General features: G+C 32.1%; 2 protein-coding genes across 2 annotated transcripts; one reads left to right on the forward strand and one right to left on the reverse strand.

Annotated features, from left to right (window-relative positions):
- The first annotated feature begins 280 nt into the window (after positions 1–280).
- Positions 281–6,524, forward strand: LOC101514836 (proteasome subunit alpha type-2-A-like). Its single transcript, XM_004488732.4, has 12 exons — positions 281–431; positions 646–708; positions 825–901; positions 1,021–1,085; positions 1,699–1,745; positions 2,310–2,385; positions 2,834–2,901; positions 3,644–3,713; positions 3,929–4,014; positions 4,246–4,308; positions 4,837–4,902; positions 6,248–6,524. The coding sequence occupies exons 2-12, from the start codon at positions 668–670 to the stop codon at positions 6,294–6,296; spliced, it is 708 nt and encodes a 235-aa protein (XP_004488789.1). The 5' UTR covers positions 281–431; positions 646–667; the 3' UTR covers positions 6,297–6,524.
- A 1,185-nt stretch (positions 6,525–7,709) lies between these two features.
- Positions 7,710–12,371, reverse strand: LOC101515161 (style cell-cycle inhibitor 1-A). Its single transcript, XM_004488733.4, has 4 exons — positions 12,213–12,371; positions 11,929–12,036; positions 9,473–9,528; positions 7,710–8,495 (listed from the first exon to the last, which is right to left on the reverse strand). Exons 1-4 carry the CDS (start codon positions 12,268–12,270, stop codon positions 8,268–8,270), a joined length of 450 nt encoding a protein of 149 aa, XP_004488790.1. The 5' UTR covers positions 12,271–12,371; the 3' UTR covers positions 7,710–8,267.
- Between the last annotated feature and the right edge of the window lie 14,180 nt (positions 12,372–26,551).

A 26,551-nucleotide genomic window follows, 5' to 3' on the forward strand; every position in this document is an offset into this window, starting at 1 on the left:
ATTTCAATAAGTTAGTGATAATAACTCACAGGATGGTTAAACAGCAACATCTCCGGGCGCTGATAGTGGGTGGTGGTGAAGGCGGTGGAGTGGACGGTGATGCTGCGGTGGTCAGTCCTGAGAGATGGTTGAGCGAATGAAAGAATATTAGGGCAGAGGTTTTGGTTTTGTCCACATAGGAAGGGTTTCAAACGAAAAGGGTTTTGTACAAGGGTTTTCTTTTCTCGATCCAAAGATAAATATCGATACGGAAAAAGTGAAGGTTTTTGTTATTTATATAAGGACAGATGTGGAATTTCGCTATATTTGTGGGAGGGGTAAAATTGTAGACTTGTTGGTTACTCTTTCTCTCTCACAAGTCACAAAACAACTAAAAAACGCCCAGCTTCACAGAACCCAACTCTCTCTCTCTCTCTCTCTCTCTCTCTCAGGTTAGTTCTCTCTTCCCTAGAAATTTTCCTTTGTTTTCTCATTTATTTGCCTTTCCTCTCTCTCGATCATTCAACACAACAATTACTAGAAGAGTGGGGAATCACGCAAATCAGCAGAAAAATGCTTATGTTTACACAACAATTTCAGCACGAAACGCACGAATTATTTTATTTTTTTTGTTTAACTGCAAAACTATGATTGTCGCTTGTGTAGGTTATTGTCAGGTTTATTTATCATGGGTGATAGTCAATACTCGTTTTCTCTTACAACATTTAGGTATTATTACTCTCAATCAATATCTGATTTTTGTTTACGAGGGAAGGTGAATAAACGGAAGGAATGATGTATGTGTGTTTATATTAAATTGATTGTGTTGTGCTTTGTAATAACAGCCCTTCTGGTAAGCTTGTTCAAATTGAGCATGCTTTGACTGCTGTTGCTTCTGGACAAACTTCTCTTGGAATTAACGGTCATTCTTAACATTTATGTTTTTATTTCATTTTATTCTTATTAGATTTTCAAATGTACTGTTGATTGTTGATTGGCTTCAACTTTTGTTATTTGTTACTAAATATTTGGTTCTTGCAGCTTCAAATGGAGTTGTCATTGCAACAGAGAAGAAACTGCCATCTATATTGGTTGATGAAGCATCAGTAAGTTGCTTTTTCTTTGGATCCATTTCTATAGATTATTAGTTATTAATGGGACAAACTTATAAAATTGTCCTCTTCAAGGTTGTTTTTAATTTGGTTATATTTTCTTTTTCTTTGAAAAGTATTTGCCAAGTGGAAAACTACCTCTGTCCCTAATTATCCTAATTATAAACTAACTGTAGAAAAAAAATTTGTCCCTATATATAAGTCCCTTTACAATTTACTAGATGCAGTTATTGTTCCTTTTTCAAATATACCTCTTAGTAATTGTATCAATTTGTCTTGGAAGATGAAAAATCACTTTGAATCCATTTATACAAAGGGTAATTTAATAATTATCATACACATTAATTACACTATCAATTTTTCTTAATATATGTGAAATATGCAATGAGTGCTTATAAAAGGGACGGAGGTAGTACATTCTTACTATATCTTGTCTTGATAAATAAGAATAATTGCAAGTATGGCTATTGATAAAACAATCTTTTGCATAGTTTCTGCAAGCCGTTTGTGAAGTTACTTTTTATTTTTTGAAGATATTTGGTTTTTGACTTCATTAATTTGAGATTTGACACATTCTAGGTCTTCCTGTTTTATCATATGATTGCAGGTTCAGAAAATTCAGTTATTAACACCAAATATCGGTGTTGTATACAGGTTTGTGTCTCTGTACATGTTTTAATCATTTTAAGTGAAACATGCTTGTATGGCATTATTTTGTTGTACAGTGGTGCTTTACATTATGGCAGTTGATGATTGAGTTTTGATCGTGTTCTTAAACACGAAATGCCGTCGAAGTTACTGTTAGAAACACAGAAGTTGAAATGAAAGAATGATTGAAAGAATCAAAAGAATAGAAGTGTATTATTGAAAACTAAATATATAACAGAGAACTCTATCCAAGAGATTTCCATTCACAAAAAAATATGTCCTTGTGTTTACAAACTATCAGAAGTACTCGATGACTACCCCTAAATCGACTCCTCCCTATTTATCTAGCCTATCCCCTTCTAATCCCTTCCAACTAGCTAACAAATCATATTAATGGACTAACTGACTAATGCAACAATTGTCCTTATTCTAACCCAACATACATCCTAACTGTTTCCTATCTACTTTTTCTATTGCTGTTCAGCTTTAGATATATTATAGTGGTTATTTTCCTTAAATTGTTTTCAAATATCATGTTTAATGGATTTCAATTTTGTCGTTGTTGTTCAGTGGCATGGGTCCTGATTTCCGAGTTTTGGTCCGAAAAAGCAGGAAACAAGCTGAGCAGTATCACCGATTATATAAAGTACAGTATATTATTTTATATTGCAATATTCTTTCTTCCTGTTCTTCCTCTATTAGGACAATGTCTTTTAGTTATAACATGTTCATACGTAGTTCTGCTGCCTATTCTTTTATTATTTCCTATCGCTTGGAATGAATTAGAACACATTTCCTTTTCAACCATGGGACCTTAGTTATCCTTGTTGCAGCGTTGTGGGATGTATTCTTAGTGTTGTTGTTATGCATTGATTACATGTTCCTTAAAGCATTTCTTTTTCTTTTATTGATATTATTGAGTACTTTTTAATTGTGTTTCTTAAAAAATACAAAATTATTATGCTACTGATAATCTTTATCTTTAAGAATATACATTTTATAGTCCAGTTGGCTTTTCTGTTTTATCTTTTGGTATTCTATTATGGATCTTTTGTTAAAAATAGGCTATCTCATATGGTAAGCGAACATTTCAGGAACCAATCCCTGTCACTCAACTTGTAAGGGAAGTTGCTGCTGTTATGCAGGAATTTACTCAGTCCGGGTAATTATTAATTTATTTGTAATGTCTGCACTTTCTGAAATGTTTTGAAACCTGAACTTTACATTATATAGTCCTAGGTCATAGCATATAAGTTCATTTTATTCACATACATCACTCCTCCCACTACCAAAAAAAAGGAAGATAGATAGAAAAATAATGTGTGAACTTTGAGTTTTTGTGTAAATTGATCATGCAACTTCTACCTGTGTCCTGTTTTCTCATTTTGTCTTCCTTATTATCATCCCCTGACTAGAATTTTCGAACTACGGTTTCACCCCTGTAATTTTACAACAGAAAATCATTTATTTTTATTAGAAAATAAAATTGCTAAAATCATCTACTCAAATCAACATGAAGTACTCATTGTGATGCTTTTTAAAGTGGATGGATATTAATTGTTGTAATTACATTAAGTTAAATGTTGAGGAATTGTTAGGCAATAAACACCTATTATCTTAAAATGTTGAGGGAATTTTGGAATGAGTCTAAAAGGTGTCTGAAACTTGGGACACTTTCCTTGGTTAAAGAATCAGTATTGTGGATCCAATATCAGCATGCATTAATTTTGATTCAACTGTTTAGATAAACATTTTGGTTACAATTGGAATTCCACAATGAACCCCTAAATCTAAATTATCGTGAACTGAATTGGACCCCCTTACTTTTTTTTTTATACTTTTTGCATTTTCCCCTATTTTATCTTTGAATTTAATATTTCTTTTTTCTTTTTTTGTCCTAATAGTGGTGTTAGGCCTTTTGGAGTGTCCCTACTGGTTGCAGGGTTTGATGATAATGGACCACAATTATATCAGGTATGACATATACTGTACATGTAAAAAGTCTAGACAGCATTTACCTCATTGGTGAAATTTACGGTGTTATTTGTATTGTGTTTATTGAGTTTGTACTGTAATATTTTTTCTTCTTGCACTTGAAATTGTTTAAAGTTACTGCAGATTTTGGAGAAAGAGAAGAAAAAATTTAAGGGTTGTTTTTTACTTTTTGCCGCAATTTGTTTTTTCTGTAGGTGGATCCATCAGGTTCATATTTTTCTTGGAAAGCTTCTGCTATGGGGAAAAATGTTTCTAATGCTAAGACATTTCTCGAGAAGAGGTACGCTTTCACATTAATGATGACAATGTTGTAGGCTAATATGCGGAGTGTATCAATGTATGATATGTCTATATATATGTCTGGTTTGTTGTGTCCATTATGTGCTTTGAAACTTTATTTTAAATATTATTATGACTATATGTTTCTGAGTGATGTTAGTATCGTTCGTTACAGTTATATCTCAGTGTTTCTATCAATTCAATTTATTTTCTCTTGATTGTCCAATTCTAGGTACACGGATGACATGGAGCTTGATGACGCAGTACACACAGCAATATTGACACTGAAGGAAGGGTAGGAGAGTGCCGTTAAAATTTTATGCATTAAATAAAACCTTAATGAAAATATCATATTTAATTTAATTATCACAGTCAGTTAGCAGGCTTATCGTTTTGTTTCCTTTTCCATTTTTAAGCAAAATATATCTCCTCTTGCCATAAATAGAGTATGGTAGCTTATGTCTTCCAGAATTTTAAATTGGAAAAAGAAGTGCATCTAAGATTGGCTTATTGGGTTCAATGAAAAATATTGAGGCTAATCCTATGTAGGGTATTATAGTAAATTTTGTATTAGTGATCTTGACATGTACAAAGGCACATCTCTCCCAAATCATCATGAGCAGACGTCAGAGTTGCAAGGTTCCAAGCTTGTTAGATTGGAAAATTTGAAAATGATAGGGAGTGATAACTGTTCATAATTCCCTTCATTGACAATTTTTATGTTATCTATTTTGTTTTTTTCTCCTTATCAGCTACTGTATTTTGCAACCTATCTGGTCTTTGTTTATCTTTGAAATCGTTCTCTTTTGTTGGTGTTTTCTAGGTTTGAAGGACAGATCTCAGGAAAAAACATTGAAATTGGCATAATTGGTGCAGACAAAAAGTTCAGGTGCATATCTTTGTTCACTAAAATATACATTGGCTTACTGTTCTGTTTTGTTTTTTCTCTTTTCAGTATTTATTTAATGGAACCTTTCTTCATCTGGTTTATGTCATCCGTCAAATTGAGCTAAATTTTGGGTTCTGAATTAATAAAAGGTATATTTATGCTTGATGCATATGAGTTGGGACTGGGAAATAAAATTTAGCAACTTAAATTAAGACCTTGATCTGATTTTTTTACATTTGCTCCAAGGTCAAAACTTAGATCAAGTGCATTTGGGTCTTCCACAGTTTGGTTTTGTTTTCTAGTTTTGAAATTTTTAAAAAACAAAACCATATTCAGTTGTGGTTTTCACTTTCAAAAATTGTTGTGAAGTTATTAATTCTTGGGCAGTCGCTGCTTGAATCCATCGTGCCCGACACTTTGCTGTTGCCCGACACATTATTGTCACCACCTAACATCCTCCTCTTCCACTAAACACCCTCAACTGTCACCATGTGGCATTCTCCATTGTCGCTGTGTGGTATCCTCCATTGTTGTCAAGTACCCCTCTATCTTTGCCCAACATTCTCCCAACTTCCCTGCAAGTTACTCTCCACCACTGTCTCCATTGCCACCAAACACCTCTTTACAGTCACAGGAACACTCCACAGTTGTTGCTTTGAGGTATGTCCCCACCGCAGCTGCCATTGTCGCCACTTATGACCCTCCATGTGACTGCCACGTGAACTTTCAGCAACTACGGTTAGGAAATTGGGTAGAAGGAGGAGATGCATGAAAACAGTTGGGGTGGAGCCATGGAGGTGTGACGTGTTTCCTATAAAAAAAACAATAATTAAAACTCTATTTTAAATAGTAAGGTAACAACTTTAAATTTGAGTTAAAAACTAATTTAACTCCATTTTAGACAAACACGTTTCTTCATCCAAATTTTAGACAAACACATTTTGTTTTATAATTTATACTTCCAAGTCAAAATACTGAAAACTCGCAACCAACAAAACAAGTCCAGGAATTGTTGTTTCTTGTCACCAACATTAAAATCAATTATATCTATATTTTTTCTTCAAACTCTGCAATATATCTTTTTAATGGAGGCTATTTAACATTGGTAAAGATATTCACATGTCATTGTTTGACAAACTTGATTACAAAAATATATAGAACCTGATTTAAGTTTTATCATTTTATCAATGCAAATGAAAAACTTCCCAATACATGTAACTAGTTTCTTTTCTTATATTTTGGTGGTGGAAGGTATTGGTGCAAAAAATGACAAGTAAGCTAAAGTTATATGCTTTGTAATGCCTGATTGGGCAACTTAATAGTTTGTTGATTAACTATATTGCAGGGTATTGACACCAGCCGAAATTGATGATTATTTGGGTGAAGTAGAATAATCTGCAATGAGAAATCCATCCTTGTGTTCCCAAAGTTGGTGTTTGTTTCATAGTTGAGTTTAATTGAATTTCAAGATGGCACTGGCAAATCTGTGAGCTACTCTTGTGGTGGCCAACCTTCTGAAAAACTTTTCTCCAAAGCCATCAGAATTTCCATACAAACCTTACCTTGTTTAAATATGACAATAACTTTTAATCAACAATTCTAAATTTATTATTTTACTTTTATTATCTGATTGCACCTTATGTTTATGTTCGATTATGCAAAAAGCACATTTTAGTATACCCCAACTTAATAATGTATAATTGTCTTTTCTAAAAAAATATGACCTTGTTGTTTTTACCATTTTGACTGAGGATAATGAAGACCTGCCTGGTGGCATATACATGGATGATCAATATTATCACATTGCACGGCAGAAACTTTCGATTATCTAGTACTTTTAAGAACATATTTGGGTGGTGGCTTTTGTATAATGTCAGCTAAAATCTGTCAGAGACTATTTTTCCACTCCAAACATTAGTTTTGTAAGTATACATTCAGAAAAATACCACTTTGGATACATACTTAACATAGATTCTTTGCAGAATGAGATTAGTATGTTTTTAAATTTCCGATATTTCGGAACAATGGGCTATTTTTATATCTTTCTAAAAAAAATTGTACCGCAATAGATGTAAGCTAATTTTATGGTATACAAGTGGAGTCAGTCTTACATTATACGCAAATTTATTTCCATTACATTGTAAAAGTTGTCATTGAATCAAATGAGATATGATAGAACTTATTCATAAACTTGTGCATGGTTCAAAAGTATCTTGTACACATTAGACAAAATCACAAATGTATATCAAAGATGAATGAACTGCTAACCAAAATTATATATGAATAGTATCAAATATGCAATATACTGGGAGGTGATTCCCTGCAGTCATGCAATCACTGCATTAGAAACTCTTGGATTGAAATTGTGAATAATTCAAATTTAAAGTTCAACAAATTAATAAACAAAATATTATAAATAAATATTTAAATTGGATAATTGAGATGCTCTTGCATTTGACTGTAGATTCCATTTATGGACATAGTGTAAAAAAATCCATAAATTTGGTCGGTCTTTTATTTTAATTTCAATTTCAAGTTAGTCAATTATTTATGTTTTAGTTTCAATTTAGTCACATAACATATGTGCTATAAAATATTAATTATCAGGCATTATTGGATCATTTGCAACAACAATAAACGTAAATGTCGCATGCACAATCGGATTCATCAATTGTGACAAATCAGAATCCAAAAACTTCTGTAGAAAATAAAAATAAATAAATAATTAAATAAAAGCCAATAAAAGAAAATTAACATTTTTAACCATGTGAAACTAAAAGAAGAAAATATAAAGAACTAACATAAAATTGAAAGAAAAAAATAGTATTTCTCCTTAATTAAAATTGAGTATTAGAATTAGAGGACATAATTGCCCCTTTCTTAGTCACTACAATGATACACAACCTAGGCATATGACAGACATGTTCATAACATTTCTAAAAATAGTCATACATTAGTCGAGCACCCTTGCTGATTCACAAAATCAGTCACATTGATTCACACAAAAGACAAGGGAAGTGACATTAACTCTATCGATTCTATGAGAGGATATAAATTTGACTTGATAATTGAGATAGAAGAGTTAAAGAGTGGAGTGATAAAGATATAGAAGGTTCTATCCCTAACATAACACCCACTATCATTTGCCAAAAAAAAAAATCTCCATCTGTTCTCTGCTCTTTACGTCTTTTCTTTTCGGGGAAATGAACAACCGACAGTCGGAATTTGATGCATGTGTGCAATTTATACAGATAAAATAACATCTATATTTTTACTGAGTTTCAAGTCAGTTGTTACTGTTAGAAAGGAAATCTAAACAAAGGCTCTACAGAGATTGGATCAAAATGACTGCTCATTTAACTGATCTACTTTTTGATCTTCCAGTTATGGGATGTGCGTGGCGCGGATGCAATGCCTTCATAATAATTCGATTCAAGCTTTCCTCTATTCCAAGCTTTGACAAATTCTGCAAACAGCTCACGTGCTGACTCAGATAATAGATCAGAGAAAAACACATTCTTCTCTTCTTTCAGCCAGGTAGCAAATTCATTATTCTTAGCAAAATAATCATCACTGGACAATTCTTGGAATTCCTACATTTCAGAGATACAAATCATAAGTACAAATGAAGTATGAGCCACTACATAAATCACCTCCACAATCACAATTTTGGAATAAATTTAAATAACAGGAATCAGGAGGATAGTAACATGTCACAGTCAACAAGAAATCATTTTCAGCTTTGGAGAGGTATGCCATGAGTATACATGAGGGATGGACCATCTCAAAAGTTTTAAATTATTAATAGAATTTGTTGGAATATAAAAAGGTATCTTATAATATCTTCTATATTATATTAAAGTAACTTATTTATTTCCTAGGATCAGATTACCAAGATCAAGATGATCTCTTAGGATTAGTTTTTATATTACCTATAGATATTATTATGATTTGTTTCTTCCTATTTTATTTTATTTTTATATCGTCACCAGGATTTCAACCCTGGTCCTTGTAGTAATAAACCTAATTAAACTGTTAGCTCAAACCAATTGAGCTACCCATCCCCCCTATTATGATTTGTTTCTTGATTTCCCTATTTATTTAGGATTATGAGTCTTGTATCCTTATATATAGGGGTATTGCTTAGTCTTTTGTATTAAGTCACTATCAAGTAATTAAACTATTATTATTTATTTCCTTTTACCTACAACCCATAACTTCAACAAAATTAAAGTAGCTAGCAACCATTTGAATCTTCAAAATAAGAGAAACGAATACTCTTGAAACGTTAGAGACTGAAGCATGAAGACATGAACTAATTCAGTGTTAATTATCTATATTGTTCTTTCTTTACAATAAACTAAAAGCTTTTCCTGTCTACCCATATAGATAAACTCAGCACCTGGTAAAACAGGATGCGAGAATTGAATTAAAATTCATAAAAGAAAGTGTAACGGCACCAAAAGAGGATCTGATACCATGATAGTCACCAGATATCCAGTATGTTAAGTGACAAAAAAGATTCTTCTTCTGGATGTAACATTATTAGTAAATTGGGAACACAACTCACCATATTGCCTTCACCTTTGCTGCGTTTACTTTTGTGCTTGTCTTTTAACTTCTTCTCTGAAATAACAATAAAATGCCAATTTAAAAATAAAGTATTATAACAACTTAAAATAAAATCTTTCAAAAAAAGATTTTCTACGTTGTTTTCCTGCATATATGATTAGATTACATTAGCCCTCAGTGCAGTGTTCAAGATACAAAATTTGAAAGTTTTTTATTCAGAAATAAAACATTTTTACATCAAAAGTATAAAAAAATGTTTTCTTTTGGAATAAAAACTTTCCACCGTTTTTTTTTTATTGCTATTCACCGGAGAATCAATTGTGTTATGGAAAACAAAACAAGGAGAGAAGTTCATCAAAGAAAGTATTTTTCTTATAAACTGAAGCATTTGCAAGGAAAGAAAGGGAAGCACTACAAAAGCAATCTCCAGTAGCAGTAATAAAACCAATTAGACAGCCAATGTTGTAGGCAATTGTAGTAGGTAAAATGTGTTTTTAGTTTGTATTTATCTTGTATCTTCAAGAGGTTATGATAAGGGAATTGAAAACTTCAGTTTCAGATACACATTTATTCATCTAGTACAAACTAAACATAATATGGAACAAAGATGAATTTAGGAGAGATTTGAGAGGTAAGAAAGAATATAGAACAGGAGCGGGGGGTTTGACAAGGGGAGTAAAAGGAGAACCAATGAAATTTCAATTCTAAATTGAAGACTGAACAAATAAAAAGAAAATTGAGATCGATAGCTAAGAATCCTAATAACTAAAAATCACTATTACCTCAAATATAGGGAAGAAAACCTACCAAACAGAAATTGTCACCACAATTAAAATATATACCTGACCCATACAAATATCATTCTGTAATCCTAAATAACTTAATGCCTATGACTAAATACTCCTGTTGAGATCTCACATTAGTGATGTGGCCAAAGTAATCTTCATAAGGTTTGGCCAATCCACACCCCTCAAACTAACTATTGAGGTTGAGTTAGAGCCTAGTTCAGATTCGAAGATGGTACCAAAGTTCACATTCTGGGAGATTCTACTTCGACATCAAAATCCTTGCCGCCTTCGTTGTACTGAGTCCTAGATTTCCTTCACCCCATTTAACTGAAGCCTATCCTAGATTTGTTACCAGGCCAAATATTTATGTCTAGTCTAGCAAACTTTTCACTCCAAGAGTCCTATCGGACCTATGTGAAAGGGAGTGCTGAGCTTGAGGTCAACTAGTGATATGACCAAAGTAGCCCTTATAATACTTGGAGAATCATCACTCCTTGAGCTTTTTGGGGTTGAGTATTCTATGATACTCAATGCATTCAATCAAACATACATCATCAATACGTCCAAACGGAAAGATAGGAATAGGTAAAAAGTTGAATCTTCTATGAATGGAGAAGAACAAGGATGTTAGTTTAGGAAATCTATGTTATAAACATGTTGCAGTTTAGCATGACCATAAGCTTTCCTTTCATGTTTTTCCTTGCCCAAAACCACAACCAGTTAGCCTAAATGAATTATTATTAAACATTGCTTAATGATTTGTGATACTGACACCTCCTTTCCACGCATCTACTTATAGAAAGGAAGATGCCTAAAATTCATTATACATTAAAATTTACACCATATTATTGGCATGGCTTTGGACTAGGTCATTGAAGATTTCAAAGAGAACAACCGCCTCTGGAGTCAGTCTACAATACCTATCCTCTTGCTTGATAGTAAAACTAGCTCAGCCTTACAAGGTCCTAAGAACCCTACATGTCAATTAACTAAGGATAAAGCATCTTTTTCCTTGTTCCTCAGTTTAAAATAATTCAGCTAAGTAGGGACATATGATCCTTATATAAACAATCACAACCTAAACCACTTCGAAAACAACATTACTTACAAATCAATACAAGGAATTTTGAAGTTACCATCTTATCATATTCAAGACTTAATATAAACAATCCTGCCAACATTGACCATTGTTGTCCATATCAGACAACCAACACAAACCCTAAGTAACTATATATCCAAGTCCCATAATAAAAATGAATCAATCACTTCTTAGTCATCCAACTACTACATAGAAAGAAAAAGGAAAAATGTACAGTTTAATGCTAAAAAAATTCACCAATCAATCATTACTAAGTTCTGTTTGCATAAACAACTTAATTCAGCACTTATTATATAAATGTTTATATATAAACTATTTCTGTAACAAAAAATAAAATAAAGTCAAACTATTTTCAAATAAGATATAAGCTTTTTTGATAAAAAAAAAAAACTAACCGGGAGAGCTTATGGAAATGTACATGGTTTCTATAAGTTTTCCCAAATAGACTCACAAGTGAGCAGATTAGCTCAAATAAGTCGATCCAAATGCGCTGAACTAAATCTAACTCGATAAAATAAAAAATATAAATAAATAAATAATAATAATAATATTAATAAAAACATGTACCCTTATCAGATTTATCTTTGGAATGCTTCCTTTTCTCTTTCTTTTCCCTCTTCCGGTTCTTCTTTTCTTCATCATCTATTGTTCTCTCCCTCTTGCTTTTCTTCTCTTCTGTGAATTAACACTAACATTAACAATCAGTAATAATAATTAAAAATAATTAAAAAATATCTTAATTTGATTTCCCTATTTTGAAGAACCATTTAACTTGCAACCCTAAACCTTTTTATTTTGTTATAAATAAAGAGCAAGAAGCTGCACAAAGCATGAAAGGAAAAGTGAAGTGCCTTCAGATTCAGAAGGCGAAGAATAACTATTTCTCTTCGATTTTCGATCGCTTCCCATTATCGGTTTTTGCTTCAGTGACAGAATTTAAATGTAAGGGATCACAGCTCACAAATGATTGAAGTAAAAGAATTTTTTTGTATCGATAAGATTTATTTTCAAATGAATTGATTTTTAAAATCGATTTCGAGTAGAATTATTATTTATGTTTTCAAGTCAAAAAATAGTATAACAATTAATTTTATTATAAGATTACGTTTAGAATCAATTATAAATTTTAACTAAAATTTAAAATAAATTAAACAAACTAAATAAATTGTATTTTTGTAATAAGTGAATAAATAAAGTATATTTGATATTATTTAAATATGTCAAAACTTAACAATCCGGCACCTAAATAGTTCTCAATAACCATTTTAAAAATATATATAATTTTTCTCGAAAGTTCGACAGAGTACCCTCATTTTTAAATTTATAAAATTCCTGTTTAAATTTTCAATTTAGTTATAATCCAAATACCGTAATCTAATATTCTATACATCTCCTAAAAACATTTTTTAGACTCAAAATAGTTGTAAAATATACTCAATAGACTTTACAAAAAAAACACAAATAACTGGATTACAATCTTATGGCAATTATGTTAAACAATATTATTTACAAGAGTATCCTTCAAGAAACATCCTCCCTCAAGGAAGTCAGAGTTGCTTGAATTGGTGCATTCTGATGTTTGTGGCCCGTTGAAGGTAAAGTCATTTTGTGGTGCACTTTACTTTGTTACTTTTATTGATGATTGTTACAGGAAGCTTTGGGTCTATGCTTTGAAGACAAAAGACCAAGTTCTGGAGAAATTCAAAGAGTTCCATGTTATGATGGAGAGACAGTCAGGCGAGAAGTTGAAATGCATTCGTACTGACAATGGTGGTGAGTATTGTGGACCATTTGATGTTTATTGCAAGCAGCACGGTATCAGACATGAAAAGACTCCTCCTAAAACTCCTCAACTGAATGGTTTAGCAGAGAGAATGAACAGGACATTGATTGAAAGAGTTAGGTGTATGCTTTCTGAAGCAAAGTTGTCTAAGCATTTATGGGGTGAAGCATTGTACACGGCAGTGCATGTTATTAATTTGAGTCCTGCAGTTGCTTTGAATGCTGAGGTGCCAGACAAGATTTGGTTTGGCAAGAATGTCAGGTATGATCGTTTGTGTGTCTTCGGTTGCAAAGCATATGTGCATGTTCCAAAGGATGAGAGATCCAAGTTGGATGCGAAGACAAGACAGTGTATCTTTATTGGTTATGGTCATGATGAATTTGGCTAGTGAGTATTGTGGACCATTTGATGTTTATTGCAAGCAGCACGGTATCAGACATGAAAAGACTCCTCCTAAAACCCCTCAGCTGAATGGTTTAGCAGAGAGAATGAACAGGACATTGATTGAAAGAGTTAGGTGTATGCTTTCTGAAGCAAAGTTGCCTAAGCATTTCTGGGGTGAAGCATTGTACATGGCAGTGCATGTTATTAATCTGAGTCCTGCAGCTGCTTTGAATGCTGAGGTGCCAGACAAGATTTGGTTTGGCAAGAATGTCAGGTATGATCATTTGCGTGTCTTCGGTTGCAAAGCATATGTGCATGTTCCAAAGGATGAGAGATCCAAGTTGGATGGGAAGACAAGACAGTGCATCTTTATCGGTTATGGTCAGGATGAATTTGGCTACAAGCTGTTTGATCCAGTTGAGAAGAAAGCTGTTAGAAGCCGTGATGTGAAGTTCATGGAAGACCAAACCATTGAAGACATTGATAAGATGGAGAAGACTACACCTGAGATTGATAATGGTTTGTCTGATGTTGATCCAGTTCGGATGCCTACACATGATCTGGATACTGCTGAAAATAATGTTCAGAATGATGAGCAACATGGTGATGTTGGTGATCAGCAGCTTGGAGATGATTTTGATGTTCCTAATGATGATGCTGAAGAAGAACATGAGATGTCACAAGATGAGGATCTTGGTGATGCTCCTGAACCACCTCAAGCTCAAGTTTGGATGACTATGTTACCGAGGAAACCATCCACCAGGTATCCTTCTGATGACTATGTTACCTTGACTGATGGAGGCGAACCTGAATGTTGTGATGAAGCCATGGAGAGTGATGAAAAGAAGAAGTGGTTGGATGTTATGCAAGATGAAATGAAGTCTTTGCATGATAATCACACTTTTGATTTGGTGAAACTACCTAAGGGAAATAAGGCTTTGGAAAACAGGTGGATATTCAGAGTGAAGCAAGAAAGCAATTCTACATCTCCAAGATATAAAGCCAGATTAGTTGTGAGAGGTTTCAGACAGAGAAAGGGTGTTGATTTCAATGAGATTTTTTCTCCTGTGGTGAAGATGTCATCCATTAGAACTGTGTTGAGTTTGGCTGCTACTCTTGATTTGGAGGTAGAGCAAATGGATGTAAAAACTGCTTTCCTTCATGGTGATTTGGAGGAAGAGATATACATGAAGCAACCTGATGGTTTTCTTGTTAAAGGCAAGGAAGACTATGTGTGTAGGCTCAGAAAGAGTCTATATGGTTTGAAGCAGGCCCCGTGTCAGTGGTACAAGAAGTTTGAGTCAGTTATGTGTGAGCAAGGCTACAAGAAGACTACTTCTAATCACTGTGTCTTTGTTAAAAAGTTTGCTGATGATGATTTCATTATTCGGTTATTGTATGTTGATGACATGCTTATTGTTGGGAAAAATATTTCTATGATTAACAGGTTGAAGAAGCAATTGGGCGAGTCATTTGCCATGAAAGACATGGGAGCTGCTAAGCAGATTCTTGGTATAAGAATCATGCGTGACAGGAACAAGAAGAAACTTTGGCTGTCACAAGAACACTATGTTGAAAGACTGTTACAGAGGTTCCAGATGGAATATGCTAAGGCTGTAAGTACTCCTCTTGCTACTCATTTTAAATTGAGTACTAGTCAGAGTCCTACCAATGAAGCTGAAAAATCAGATATGCAACGAGTTCCTTATGCATCTGCTGTGGGTAGTTTAATGTATGTAATAGTGTGTACAAGGCCTGATATTGCACATGCTGTTGGTGCAGTTAGTAGATTTCTGTCTAATCTAGGTAGAGAGCATTGGAATGCTGTGAAATGGATTTTGAGGTATCTTCGTGGTACTACCAGTTTGAGGCTTTGTTTTGGAGGTGATAAGCCTACTCTTGTGGGATATACTGATTCTGATATGGCTGAAGACATTGATTCCAGAAAGTCTACTTCAGGCTATTTGATTAAGTTTGCAGGGGGAGCTGTGGCATGGCAATCCAGATTGCAGAGATGTGTTGCATTGTCCACTACTGAGGCAGAGTTCATTGCCATTACAGAAGCATGCAAGGAATTGTTATGGTTGAGGAAATTCTTGCAGGAGCTTGGTTTTGTTCAAGATAAGTACTTGCTATTTTGTGATAGTCAAGGTGCAATTCATCTTGGTAAGAATTCAACATTTCATTCTAGGTCCAAGCACATTGATGTTAGGTATCATTGGATACGTGATGCTTTGCATGTTGGGTTGTTAGAATTGGCCAAGGTTCATACAGATGATAATGGTGCTGATATGATGACCAAGGCATTACCGAGAAGCAAGTTTGAAACTTGTTGTGAGATCGCCGGTTTGGCGGTCACCTCCACATAGTTGTGAGGGGGAGATATGTTGGGTTTTGGGCTCCCTTCCTATGTGGAGAAAGGCCCAATATGTGCAAGCCCATGTGTCTCACTTAACCAAGTGCAGAGAGGTCAGATTAGTGGGATAGAGAGAGTTGAATTCAGAGAGTGAGGCAAAGAGAAAAGTGAGAGAGGAAGAGCAAAACCCATTTTCGCATAAAACAGAGCAGCTGCACTAGATTCGCGATTTCTCCTTCGTTCACCGTCGGATCGGGCTGAACTTTGGACAGCATGTGTGTGGCTCATGGTACTTCAATCTGACCGGTTGGATCGTCGATCAGAGGTCTGGGTGGGAGAAATTGAGCTCGGACAGTAGCAGTTTTTCCTGGTTTTTCTGCTGAACTTTGTTCTCAATTTCATGCTTGTTTTCTCATTGTTTTGGCTGATTGTTGTGTTGGTTACCTTGTTGTTTTTGGCTGGTTACTGAGCACGAATTTGTGTCATATTTGAAACTCTCTTGTACCCATATTTTGATCATAGTGGAGCTCTATTATTGGCTTGGTCCCGTGGTTGTTTACTTCTCACATTGAGAAGGTTTTTCCACGTTAAAAATTATTGTGTCCTTTGTGGTAGTGATTTTAGTTGTTGTGGTTATTTGTTGTTGCTCCTCACAGATTCTTGCAAGTTTGGGAAATTGATTATCCACTGCATATTGCTCTGTTAGAGTTGTTATTGTTATTTGTTGTTGAATTTCCCATCAATATTTTGGATGGACTGTCCATAATCATATCGATTAACCTCAAATTTTTTTCTTCTTTAATTGTATTTAATTAATTTTCGGTAAATAAAAGTCTTATTTAATTATAAATTTATTATTAATATTTATTTTTTTTCTTACATAAATCACATGAAAATAAAATATCGACACAAGAATAAACTCTCACAATAAGTTATTTTTGCATTTCAATTGTTGCATTGTATAATAATATTATATTCACTGTCATGTAAAAAGTTTTAATATTGGTAGTGAATCATAATCATCTAATATTTAAAAATATTTTACTTACATGCCGCAAATCACTTTTAAAATAATGAATATGAGTCATTGTAATGTGTTGATAGCATAAAATATTTTATACTATCAATATATGTAAATTAAATTCTAAAAACAATTTATATATTGACGCAATGTTTTTCAATGAAGTCGTAAGATTATGAATAAGAAAACAAAACTGCTTTGGTACACACCCCTTTTGGTGTATACACCTGAATTATATTTTGACGAGGGAATGTAATTTTGTAGGGGAACTCAAATCGCTTAAGCAAATTACCTTGTTTAAATAATAACTTTAAAGAGTTTTATAAAACGAATGAATTTCATGAGATATTTTATCAAAGTTAAATTTAGATAATTTCAAATACTCCCAAAAATTTAATAATTTCATACTTTATAGTATATAAATTATTAAATTATCTGTATAATTTATGCATGTTTATAATTTTTGAAATAATAATGTCAATTACAAGGAGAGGGGGTTTGAATTGTGATTCCTTTTTTATTTATTTAAATAAATTAATTCCTGCTTTTAAATTTAGTTAACTCAAGATCAATCTTGGTTTCAAACACTACAAAAGAAGAACGTTATTGGTTAGTGAAATCAAAAGAAAAATTTCTCACGTGATCTATGCTTAGTGAGTAAGAAATAAATAATGATAAGAGAAAGAGAATCACACAGTAATATATTTTGGTTCACCAAAAGTGGGCTACGTCCAGTTCTCACAATTTGTGAGTTTTTTCACTAAAGTGCTCAAACAAGAATATTCTTGCTTTTCACACCAACTTTCGAGATCAATCTTGACCAATTACAAAATTTCACCTCCTGACCTTAAAAGAATTTCCAATAGTTATCTTTCAGTCGAGAAAATGTTTTTTTTTAAAAGTCACCTTTTAATCACAAAACGATTTTTACAATATACTCAAATTATCTTTCGCACTATAGTCTTGAGCTTCAAATGAATTGATAACGAGGATTGATTTTTCAGAATACACTCAACACTTGTTTGAGTTTTGATTCTCAACAAATAGATCCTTAAATCTAGTGAAACAGAACTTGAGCTTTTTCTTAATTGAAAACCTTAGATTTCTCAAGAATGATTGTTTAAGTGATCGATTGATTGCACTTTAAACTCTTGTTGTTTCCTTAACCTTGAGGTTCCTTTTATAGACTTGATGAAAGCTTATGACAGCTCATGTAGCCGTTGACAATCCAGTTGTCCAATTTTAATTTTAATAGACATGTGTTGTAATATAACAAGAATGTTCTTGCTTTATAACCAAAACGATCTTTGTTTCTGTTTTAAGTAAGTGTTGGACTGAGAACTTTTGACAACTATTAGATGTCATGCTTTTTATGTTTTGTACGCAGGCTGCTCAAAGATGCAGTATCAGTGTCTTGTCATTTATGTTCTGGCTATAATTATTACTTTATACATTAATCTAGAGATAGATCTTGCTGTTTGTTCTTGATGCTTTGTTAATTTTTTTGAATTAAATCTGTCTGGAATGATCCTCTGTACATAAGTCTGGTACTTTTGCAATGAAGACTGGTACTTTTGCAAACTAGAGCAATCTTGTTTAAGGAAAGCTTTGTTCTTTCGTAAACTAAAATGTTCTTGACTTGATTAGACTAAAGGGTGTGAAAAAGAAGAATGATCTTCGTTTTTCCAGACTTTTGTTTTTAATAACCATAATGATTTTGCTTTGTCATAATGACATTGCTTCTTCCTAAATGATCTTGTGTTGTTTTGTTTAACACATATTTTCATATAATATATTCAAAAACACATGTTAAATATAAGACCCTCATTTTTCTCTACAACAACAACAACAACAACAACAACAACAACAACAAAAATTAATTAAGGATTGAATATTTAAAGTCTTAATCATTTAGGCTCAAAACAAAGGATTGAATATTTAAAGTCTTAATCATTTAGGCTCAAAACAACCTGTTCCCTAATAGAAAAACAAACTGATACTTCTCATTCACAACCTGAATGGAAAAAAAGAAAAAGAAAGGGCTTAGGAGAAAGAAAGAAAAAAAGAAATTCAAAAACATATCTAAAGGAGTTAGTGATTCATCCCCTCATGTAAGAACTCATCAATTACGATAATATTAACTTTGTCTAACATTTTTTTATTGTTAGTAGAACAAAATCCCTTCTTGATCTTTTGAAAAAAAAAATTGATTTTTATGGTAAAGTTGTTATTGTTGTTACCGGTAAAAAAATTTGATTTTAGTAAATGGCATTATGATGATGGATAATTTTGAAAATAGTGTTTTATATTATTATTAGTAGTATTGTGTAGGAAAACCTTTTTCAGTTTTAAAGGTAAAATTGTGATATGCAATTTATTTTCTTCGAAATGATCTTGATTTTCTTATGATATTGATATAGAAATCTATTTTGATTACAAAAGACGTTTATCTATGTCAAAAATTAATTTTTCATCTGGTACAAGTCATTATAAAGAGTGTTGTAATCAATAGAAGTAGTTATTGACTACAAACTCAATTTTTATTTGGTTAAAATTTTATGTTATAATAGTTTGAGTGTTAAAGAAATTTTTATTAACCTTATTGATGTTAAAAATAATAATTTTTCTGGAAATAATAAATGTGTTTAAAGTTGTTGTTATAGTTATTTTTTAAGAATGTTAAAGTTATGACTTTTATGAGACAATTGTGTAGATGTTGTGTAGATTTACAAAATAAAAAATAATTTTAAGATAGGTTTGTTAAATTGTTTTATAATAATTAAAATAGAATTTGTGTTGAAGTGTCGTTAAATTTCATCATTAAATTTTTGGAAGTGAACTAAGGAAGTCTTAGGGATCCTTGATGTTTCTTACATTAGAATTTTGGTCCAAAAGAAATATTTGAAAAATGACATATTTCCTTTATTTCATTGAATTTGCAATGAGACACTTGTACTAAATATAGACTCAATTTTTTTTTTATTGTTACTTGTTTGTGTGCCTTCTAATTTGAGAAAATCGATATCTTTTAAAATTATAAGGAAATGATGTGTCTTAAAATATTTAGCCAACATCAAACCTTGAATAGGAATTAAGGATAAGATGGGTTTTTACACTAAGTGAGTAGTAAATTAATTTGTGAAGGTATAACATTTTGGATCAAAGACCGTTACATAGGAATCTTAATAACGACACTCGTAACAGTAAGACATCACTCCATTCACTTTCCTACTTGATATAAATGTATTGTGATGTTGTGTATTGGTTCTGTTTCTGTGTTATCTTCAAAATAAATGTTGTATAATACGTTGTTATAATTGTTGTTTTTGACATGTTCAAATTATGGAAAATAAACATTATATGATACGTTGTTACAATGGTTGTGCTTGACATATTGTGGTTATTTAAAGTGATGACTTTGTGTCTAAACTAGTTTGGTTTAGGACAAGGTTGAATGATTTTGGACGCTCCGGTTGAGTGATCTATTTTATTACTAACTAAGGTGATGATATTCATGCATGCATTGGTGGCATGAATCTAGTAATGAGTATGTGACGGCAGTTGATTGCAAATGTGATTCAGAAAAATACTCAACAGTGTAGTTCATGGAACTCTGAAGAGCATTTGTCCAACGGTGGAACATTGTCCAATGGTGGGATTTTTTTCTCTACAGGGTGGTGATATTCTGGAATCATGCATTAACATATAGTCTAACAAATAGGATTTGTGCATTTTAGTTGATTTGTATCTTTGTGATTTAACTGTTAAATGAAGTGTATGATTTATATGTATTTTTGTTATAACAATTATATATGTATGTTTATTTGCTACGTGTCTGTTATTTTAAGATGACCATTACATTTAACAGGACGTCACATATAGTGCTACTTGAGCGAATAATGTCACGATCAACCTAGTAGGAGAAATGTGAGGAAACACAATAGTATGCAATTGAAGGCTCCGAGATACTTTTGTACTGGTGTGAGACTTGTTGGGAGAGTCTTCCACAAGCGTCCAAAATTATGACAAACTATGATTTATCTTTGGATAGTAAAACGTCAAGAGTTTTGACTTTAGGAGTTTCTTTTATTTTACTTATCAAATTTATTTTTGAAATTGTGAATACTCTAATTCATTATTTTTGAAAATACAATTGAAACAGTTATTGATTGGTTTTAAAGTAAGTGAGCATTTAAGATAATTTTATTAAAAAAACAAATTGATATCCTTACGTTCAGAATTAGTGTTGTAGATAACTTAGACATCCGCAAGAGAAGCCTTGGGAACCATAGCAAATAGAATATCAGAGTGATCTGTCCACAAATCCAAAAATTCATAATAATATTCTTGAATGGACAAATTACCTTGTTTGTAGTTGGCTATCTCTAACTCCAACTGAAAACGTTTGACTGTATTGTCTTGGTTGTAGATATGCTTCAAATAGTTCCACATTTCTTGAAATAAGCACAAATTATTGATCATATGAAAATTAATAATATTGAGAATCCAAAAAATAATTTAAGCATCTTTGATTCCCCATGCATCTAAGGCAACTTTCTCTATTGGTGCCTTAGAAACTCCAACAAGGTGACTCCATAATCCATTTTCTTTAACGTACATTTTGAATCGAAATTCCCAAACAGCGTAATTTTTACTAGTGAAACGGACACAAAATTTGTCTCTTTCTTTTTCAGAAGCCATTATATTGCACGCAAAAAAAGGGCCTAACACACATAAGCCACAAAAGAACCTAATCCTCCTCCAAGTCCTAAGATATCTCTTCTAAACTTGAATATAAGCATCAAATGCTAAATTTGGTGGACTTAAAACTCTAACTTACTTATTTTGACAACAAAAATCTAACTAACTTAACCATATTTAATGTTATCATTTCAAAAATAATCTTTAATTAATGTTCTCGTGAAACACATTCTCATAGAAAATTAAACAAAGAAAAAGGATAGTTTGAAAAATACAATCAATCACTTTTTTATTACTTAAAAAAAAATAAAGTTAACTATCGTTCTTACTTTGGGAACATATAGTTACTTTTGTTTATAATTTTCTTATCTTAATATCTATTGTTGGAAATAATGATAACATTAATAGAAGATTTTTGAAAATAATGATGATATTAATGAGAGCTAGTGTTGGTGTGAATTGAAAAATAAGGAAGTCTCACATATGAGGGGTAACACACACTAATAGTGTTTATAAGGTGGAGGTATGGAACTTGTGGTGTGCTCCAAGGGCTACCCAATTTTGTAAAGGGGCAAAAATACATGCAAAATTGACCACCACACATGTGCGCGCGTTGTCGTTCGGCTCGACCTGGCATGAGCTTGGGCTATGTGGTGTATTATCTTTTTAGTATTCAGAAAATTTAAAAAACTACTATTTTTTTTATAATAAATACATGTGTTTTTATCTCATTGATACATTGATTACATAATTGCCCTCCACCGAGTCAACATTCAACATTTGCTCAAGTCTTCCTTCCTGAATTCATGCGTCTATTTGTGTGCCCGGTCAAACCCTAATTTTGTGAACTCCCGCATTTGTTCTTTGCCCGATCAAATATCCTAATAAAAATAGAAGCACACATTTCTGTGGATCTGACCTAATAGATTGCATCTTTTTCTCTGATTCGGTGCAGAATTTCTCTATAAATAAATGGTTCTCCTTAGTTGGAAAAACACACAAAAAGCTTTCCGCATCTCAGGCTTTTCTTTGTTTCTCCTTATTTTTTTCTTTTTTTTTTCTTTTTCTTCTCTTTCTTTCAAGTGGTCATATAACCATATTTCAAGTGGAAGCTGTTTGACTGCCATATTGAGGGTGTAATTCTAGAACAGTTTTCTATGGTGCAATGGAACCCCGATGCAAATTATCTGTGTTTTTTTTATTTTGGGGACTTCGTGGTTAATAGTTTGTCTTGCACAATTTGGGCAGTGCCGAGAAATGTCTTAAAGGGGGTGACCTAGTCCGTGACTCAACTCAATAATATTTTCGGTGGCATAAATTGGTTTTTAAATAGTTTTTTCAAAACTCAGAAACAACAATTTTAAGACGATTCCTTCTGCTATGTCTACCAAAGGAATTATTGAGACAAGTTCTTTTGATTATGATTTCAACAAACCGTTTCGGTTTGAGGGATGTCACTTCAAATGATGGCAACAAAAGATATTATTTTTCTTAACCATGAAAAAGGTTGCCAACTTTCTAAAAGATGACACTCCCGTTGTTCCAGAAACAGGCGAACAAATAGAAAATGATAAGAAAGCTGCTGAATTAACCCAATGGAAGCATAATGATTACTTATGTAAGAATTATATTTTGAATGGACTTGTTGATGATCTGTATGATTACTACAATTTCAACAATACTGCTAAACATGTTTGGGATGCATTGAAGAAGAAATATAATACTGAGAAAGTTGGAGCCAAAAATTATTTTGTTAGCCGCTACCTCAAATATCAGATGATATATGATAGATCAGTGGAAGCTCAATCCCATGAAATCTAGAAAATAGCTCATGAGATCATCTCTGAAGGTATGTCCCTAGATGAACAGTTTTAAATTGTTGTTATTATTGACAAATTGTCCCCTACTTTGAATTGAACAGTTTCAAGCATAAAATAAAAGAATTCTCTTTGAAAAGTCTGATAACTCGCTTTTGAATTGAGGAAGAATCTTGTATGCAGGACCAGAAATATGAAGTTCTTCTTGTTGCAAATAACAACAAGAAGAAATTCATCGAAGCAATTCTAAAGCCAAATGACAAGCAACTTCAGAAATAGAATCGCACTATAAAATTTAGTAGCAACAAGAATGTGAACCCTTCAAAGGTCCCAACTGTAAGGCAACAACCTCCTCCTATAAATGGCCTATATCCCACCTTTTCTATGCTTTAATTATGGGAAATAGGGTCATATGGCAAACAAGTGTAGGAACAAGCCAAGCCCTGCTCAACAAGCTAACTTGACAGAAGAGCAATTCATTGCTATTATTACTGTAATCAACCTTGTATGTGGATCAAATGGATGGTGGATAGACATTGGCGCCTCACGCCATGCCTGTTATGATTGTGTTATCTTTAAAACATACACTACTGCTGAAGATAAGAAAGTATTGTTGGGAGATTCCCACACCACTAATGTTGCTAGTATTGGAGATGTGGAATTAATATTCACATCAGAAAATACCTTAATTCTAAAGAATGTTATGCACACTCCAGAAATAAGAAATTTTTTTCTTCATAATAAGGCAAAATTTACTCAATCTATAGGGGCATATTTGTACTCTAATTCTAAAAATGATATTTTTGTTGGAAAAGGGTACGCCATTGATGGCATATTTAAATTAAATGTTGAAATCAATAAAATGTCTCATTCTTCTTACATGTTGTGTGATTTTAATATTTGACATGCTGGACTCTGTCATGTGAAAAAATGTGTGAATTCGAACTTAAGTAACTTAGGCCTTATTCAAAAGTTCTCTCTTAATGATTTTGAAAAAAATGTGATTTTTACAGTAATGCTAAAATAACTAAGAGTTCACATAAATTAGTAATTAGAGAATCCAAGCCTTTATATTTGATACATTCCAATATATATGAACTTGATGAGACATTAAACAAGAAATGGAAAGCATTATTTTATTACTTTTATTGACAATTGCTCTTACTATACTTTTGTATATCTAATAAAAAATAAAAGTGAAGTTCTTGACATGTTTAAGATCTTTGTAACTAAAATTAAAAGTCAATTTAGTAAAAGATTAAGAGTTTCGTAGTGATAGAGGAACAAAGTATGATTATAATTTATTCAATGAGTTTCATAAAAACATGGAATTATACGTGAAACCACTACACCTTATTCACCTGAAATGAATGGTAAAGCTGAAAGAAAAGTTTAACTCTTTATGAATTAGTTGTTGCTGCTATGTTTAACTCTGGTGCTGCATCTTATTGGTGGGGGGAAATTATTTTGACTATTTGCTATGTTTTGAATAAAGCTCCTAAATCTAAAAATAAAACATCTCTTTATGAGATATTGAAGAAAAGACAACCAAACTTATTTTATTTTCGAACTTGGGGCTGTCTGGCTTATGTCAAAATCCCCGATCCCAAAAAAATTAAACTCACCAATATAGCATATGAATGTGTATTCATTGGGTATGCCGTAAACCATAAAGCATATAAGTTTTATGACCTAAACGCGAAAGTAATCATATAATCAAATGATGTTGACTTATATGAAAATAAATTCCATTTCATATGAAATAGTGGGGGCAGCGAACCAAGTTACATTCTTGAAACAAGAAGCAGCGAAAGCAGCAAACAAGACAAAACAGAAACTCGAAGAAGTAAGAGAGTCAGAGTTGCTAAAGATTATGTACCCGAATATACGACATATACTTTAGAAAAGGATCAGGTGAATCTAAAATTAAGAAGCTTTGTCATCATTGGATGCAGACTTATGGCAAGAAGCCATAAATGATGAAATGGATTCTCTAGAGTTTAACAAGACCTGACATTTAGTAAACTTGTCTCCTGGTTGCAAACCAATAGGTTGTAAATGGATCTTGAAAAAAAAAACTAAAATTTGATGGAACTGTTGATAATTACAAGACACGTCTTGTAGCCAAAGGTTTTAGAAAAAAAACAATATAAATTTGTTCGACACTTTTTCGTCAATCACTAGAATAACATCAATTAGGGTCCTCATATCACTTGCGGCTATTCATAACATGGTGATACATCAAACGGATGTTAAAACAACTTTTTAAAAGGTGACTTGGAAGAAGAAATTTTTATGTAACAACCTAAAGGTTTTGTAATTTATGGACAAGAAGACAAGGTCTGTAAGTTAGATAAATCTATGTATGGTCTTAAACAAGCTCCTAAGAAATGACATGAAAAATTCAATAACTTGATTATATCGAATGAGTTTAAAGTGAATGAAAGTGACAAACGTATTTATTACAAATCTGAAAATGACATTTTGCACTATTATATTTCTCTATGTAGACGACATATATAGCACTCCAAATTTTATAATAAACTATTTTATTAATTAAATATTATTTTAGATAAATAATTTGGTGTTAAAACTATTTTAGATATATGTTAATTAGTTTTACGATTAATTTTCTTTATATGTGTGTTTTCTATGATGTGTTAATATGTACATATTTGACTAAACTAGTGATATAAATAATAAATATTATTATTTTTTATATTTTTCTAAAAATAATAGGATTTTATGATACATATTTTAAAGAATAAGATTTTATGAGATTTTAATTGTACACATGTGTTTGTAATTAATATGATATTTTCTTAGATGTTCGATTGATGTTAAGTGTGCACGTACTTATATTTCGACTATTTATAGGTATTTTCTATTTTAGTTATTTATTTTGTAAATAGTTATCTTGAGATAGTAATAATATTGTGTTTAATTTCATTTATTTTTATATATTTGTTATGACATTGTGATTTTATATATATTTATTATGATTTAGTAATTAACATAAAGTATGGATGTTATATTTATTTATTTTATATTTTCAAATATTCTCTAATAATAGTAGTATTTTAATGCGAATATTTTAAAAAAATAAGTATAATTGTAGTGATTGTTTT

This window comes from Cicer arietinum, chromosome 1 (assembly GCF_000331145.2).
Source record: "Cicer arietinum cultivar CDC Frontier isolate Library 1 chromosome 1, Cicar.CDCFrontier_v2.0, whole genome shotgun sequence".
Lineage (NCBI taxonomy): Eukaryota > Viridiplantae > Streptophyta > Magnoliopsida > Fabales > Fabaceae > Cicer > Cicer arietinum.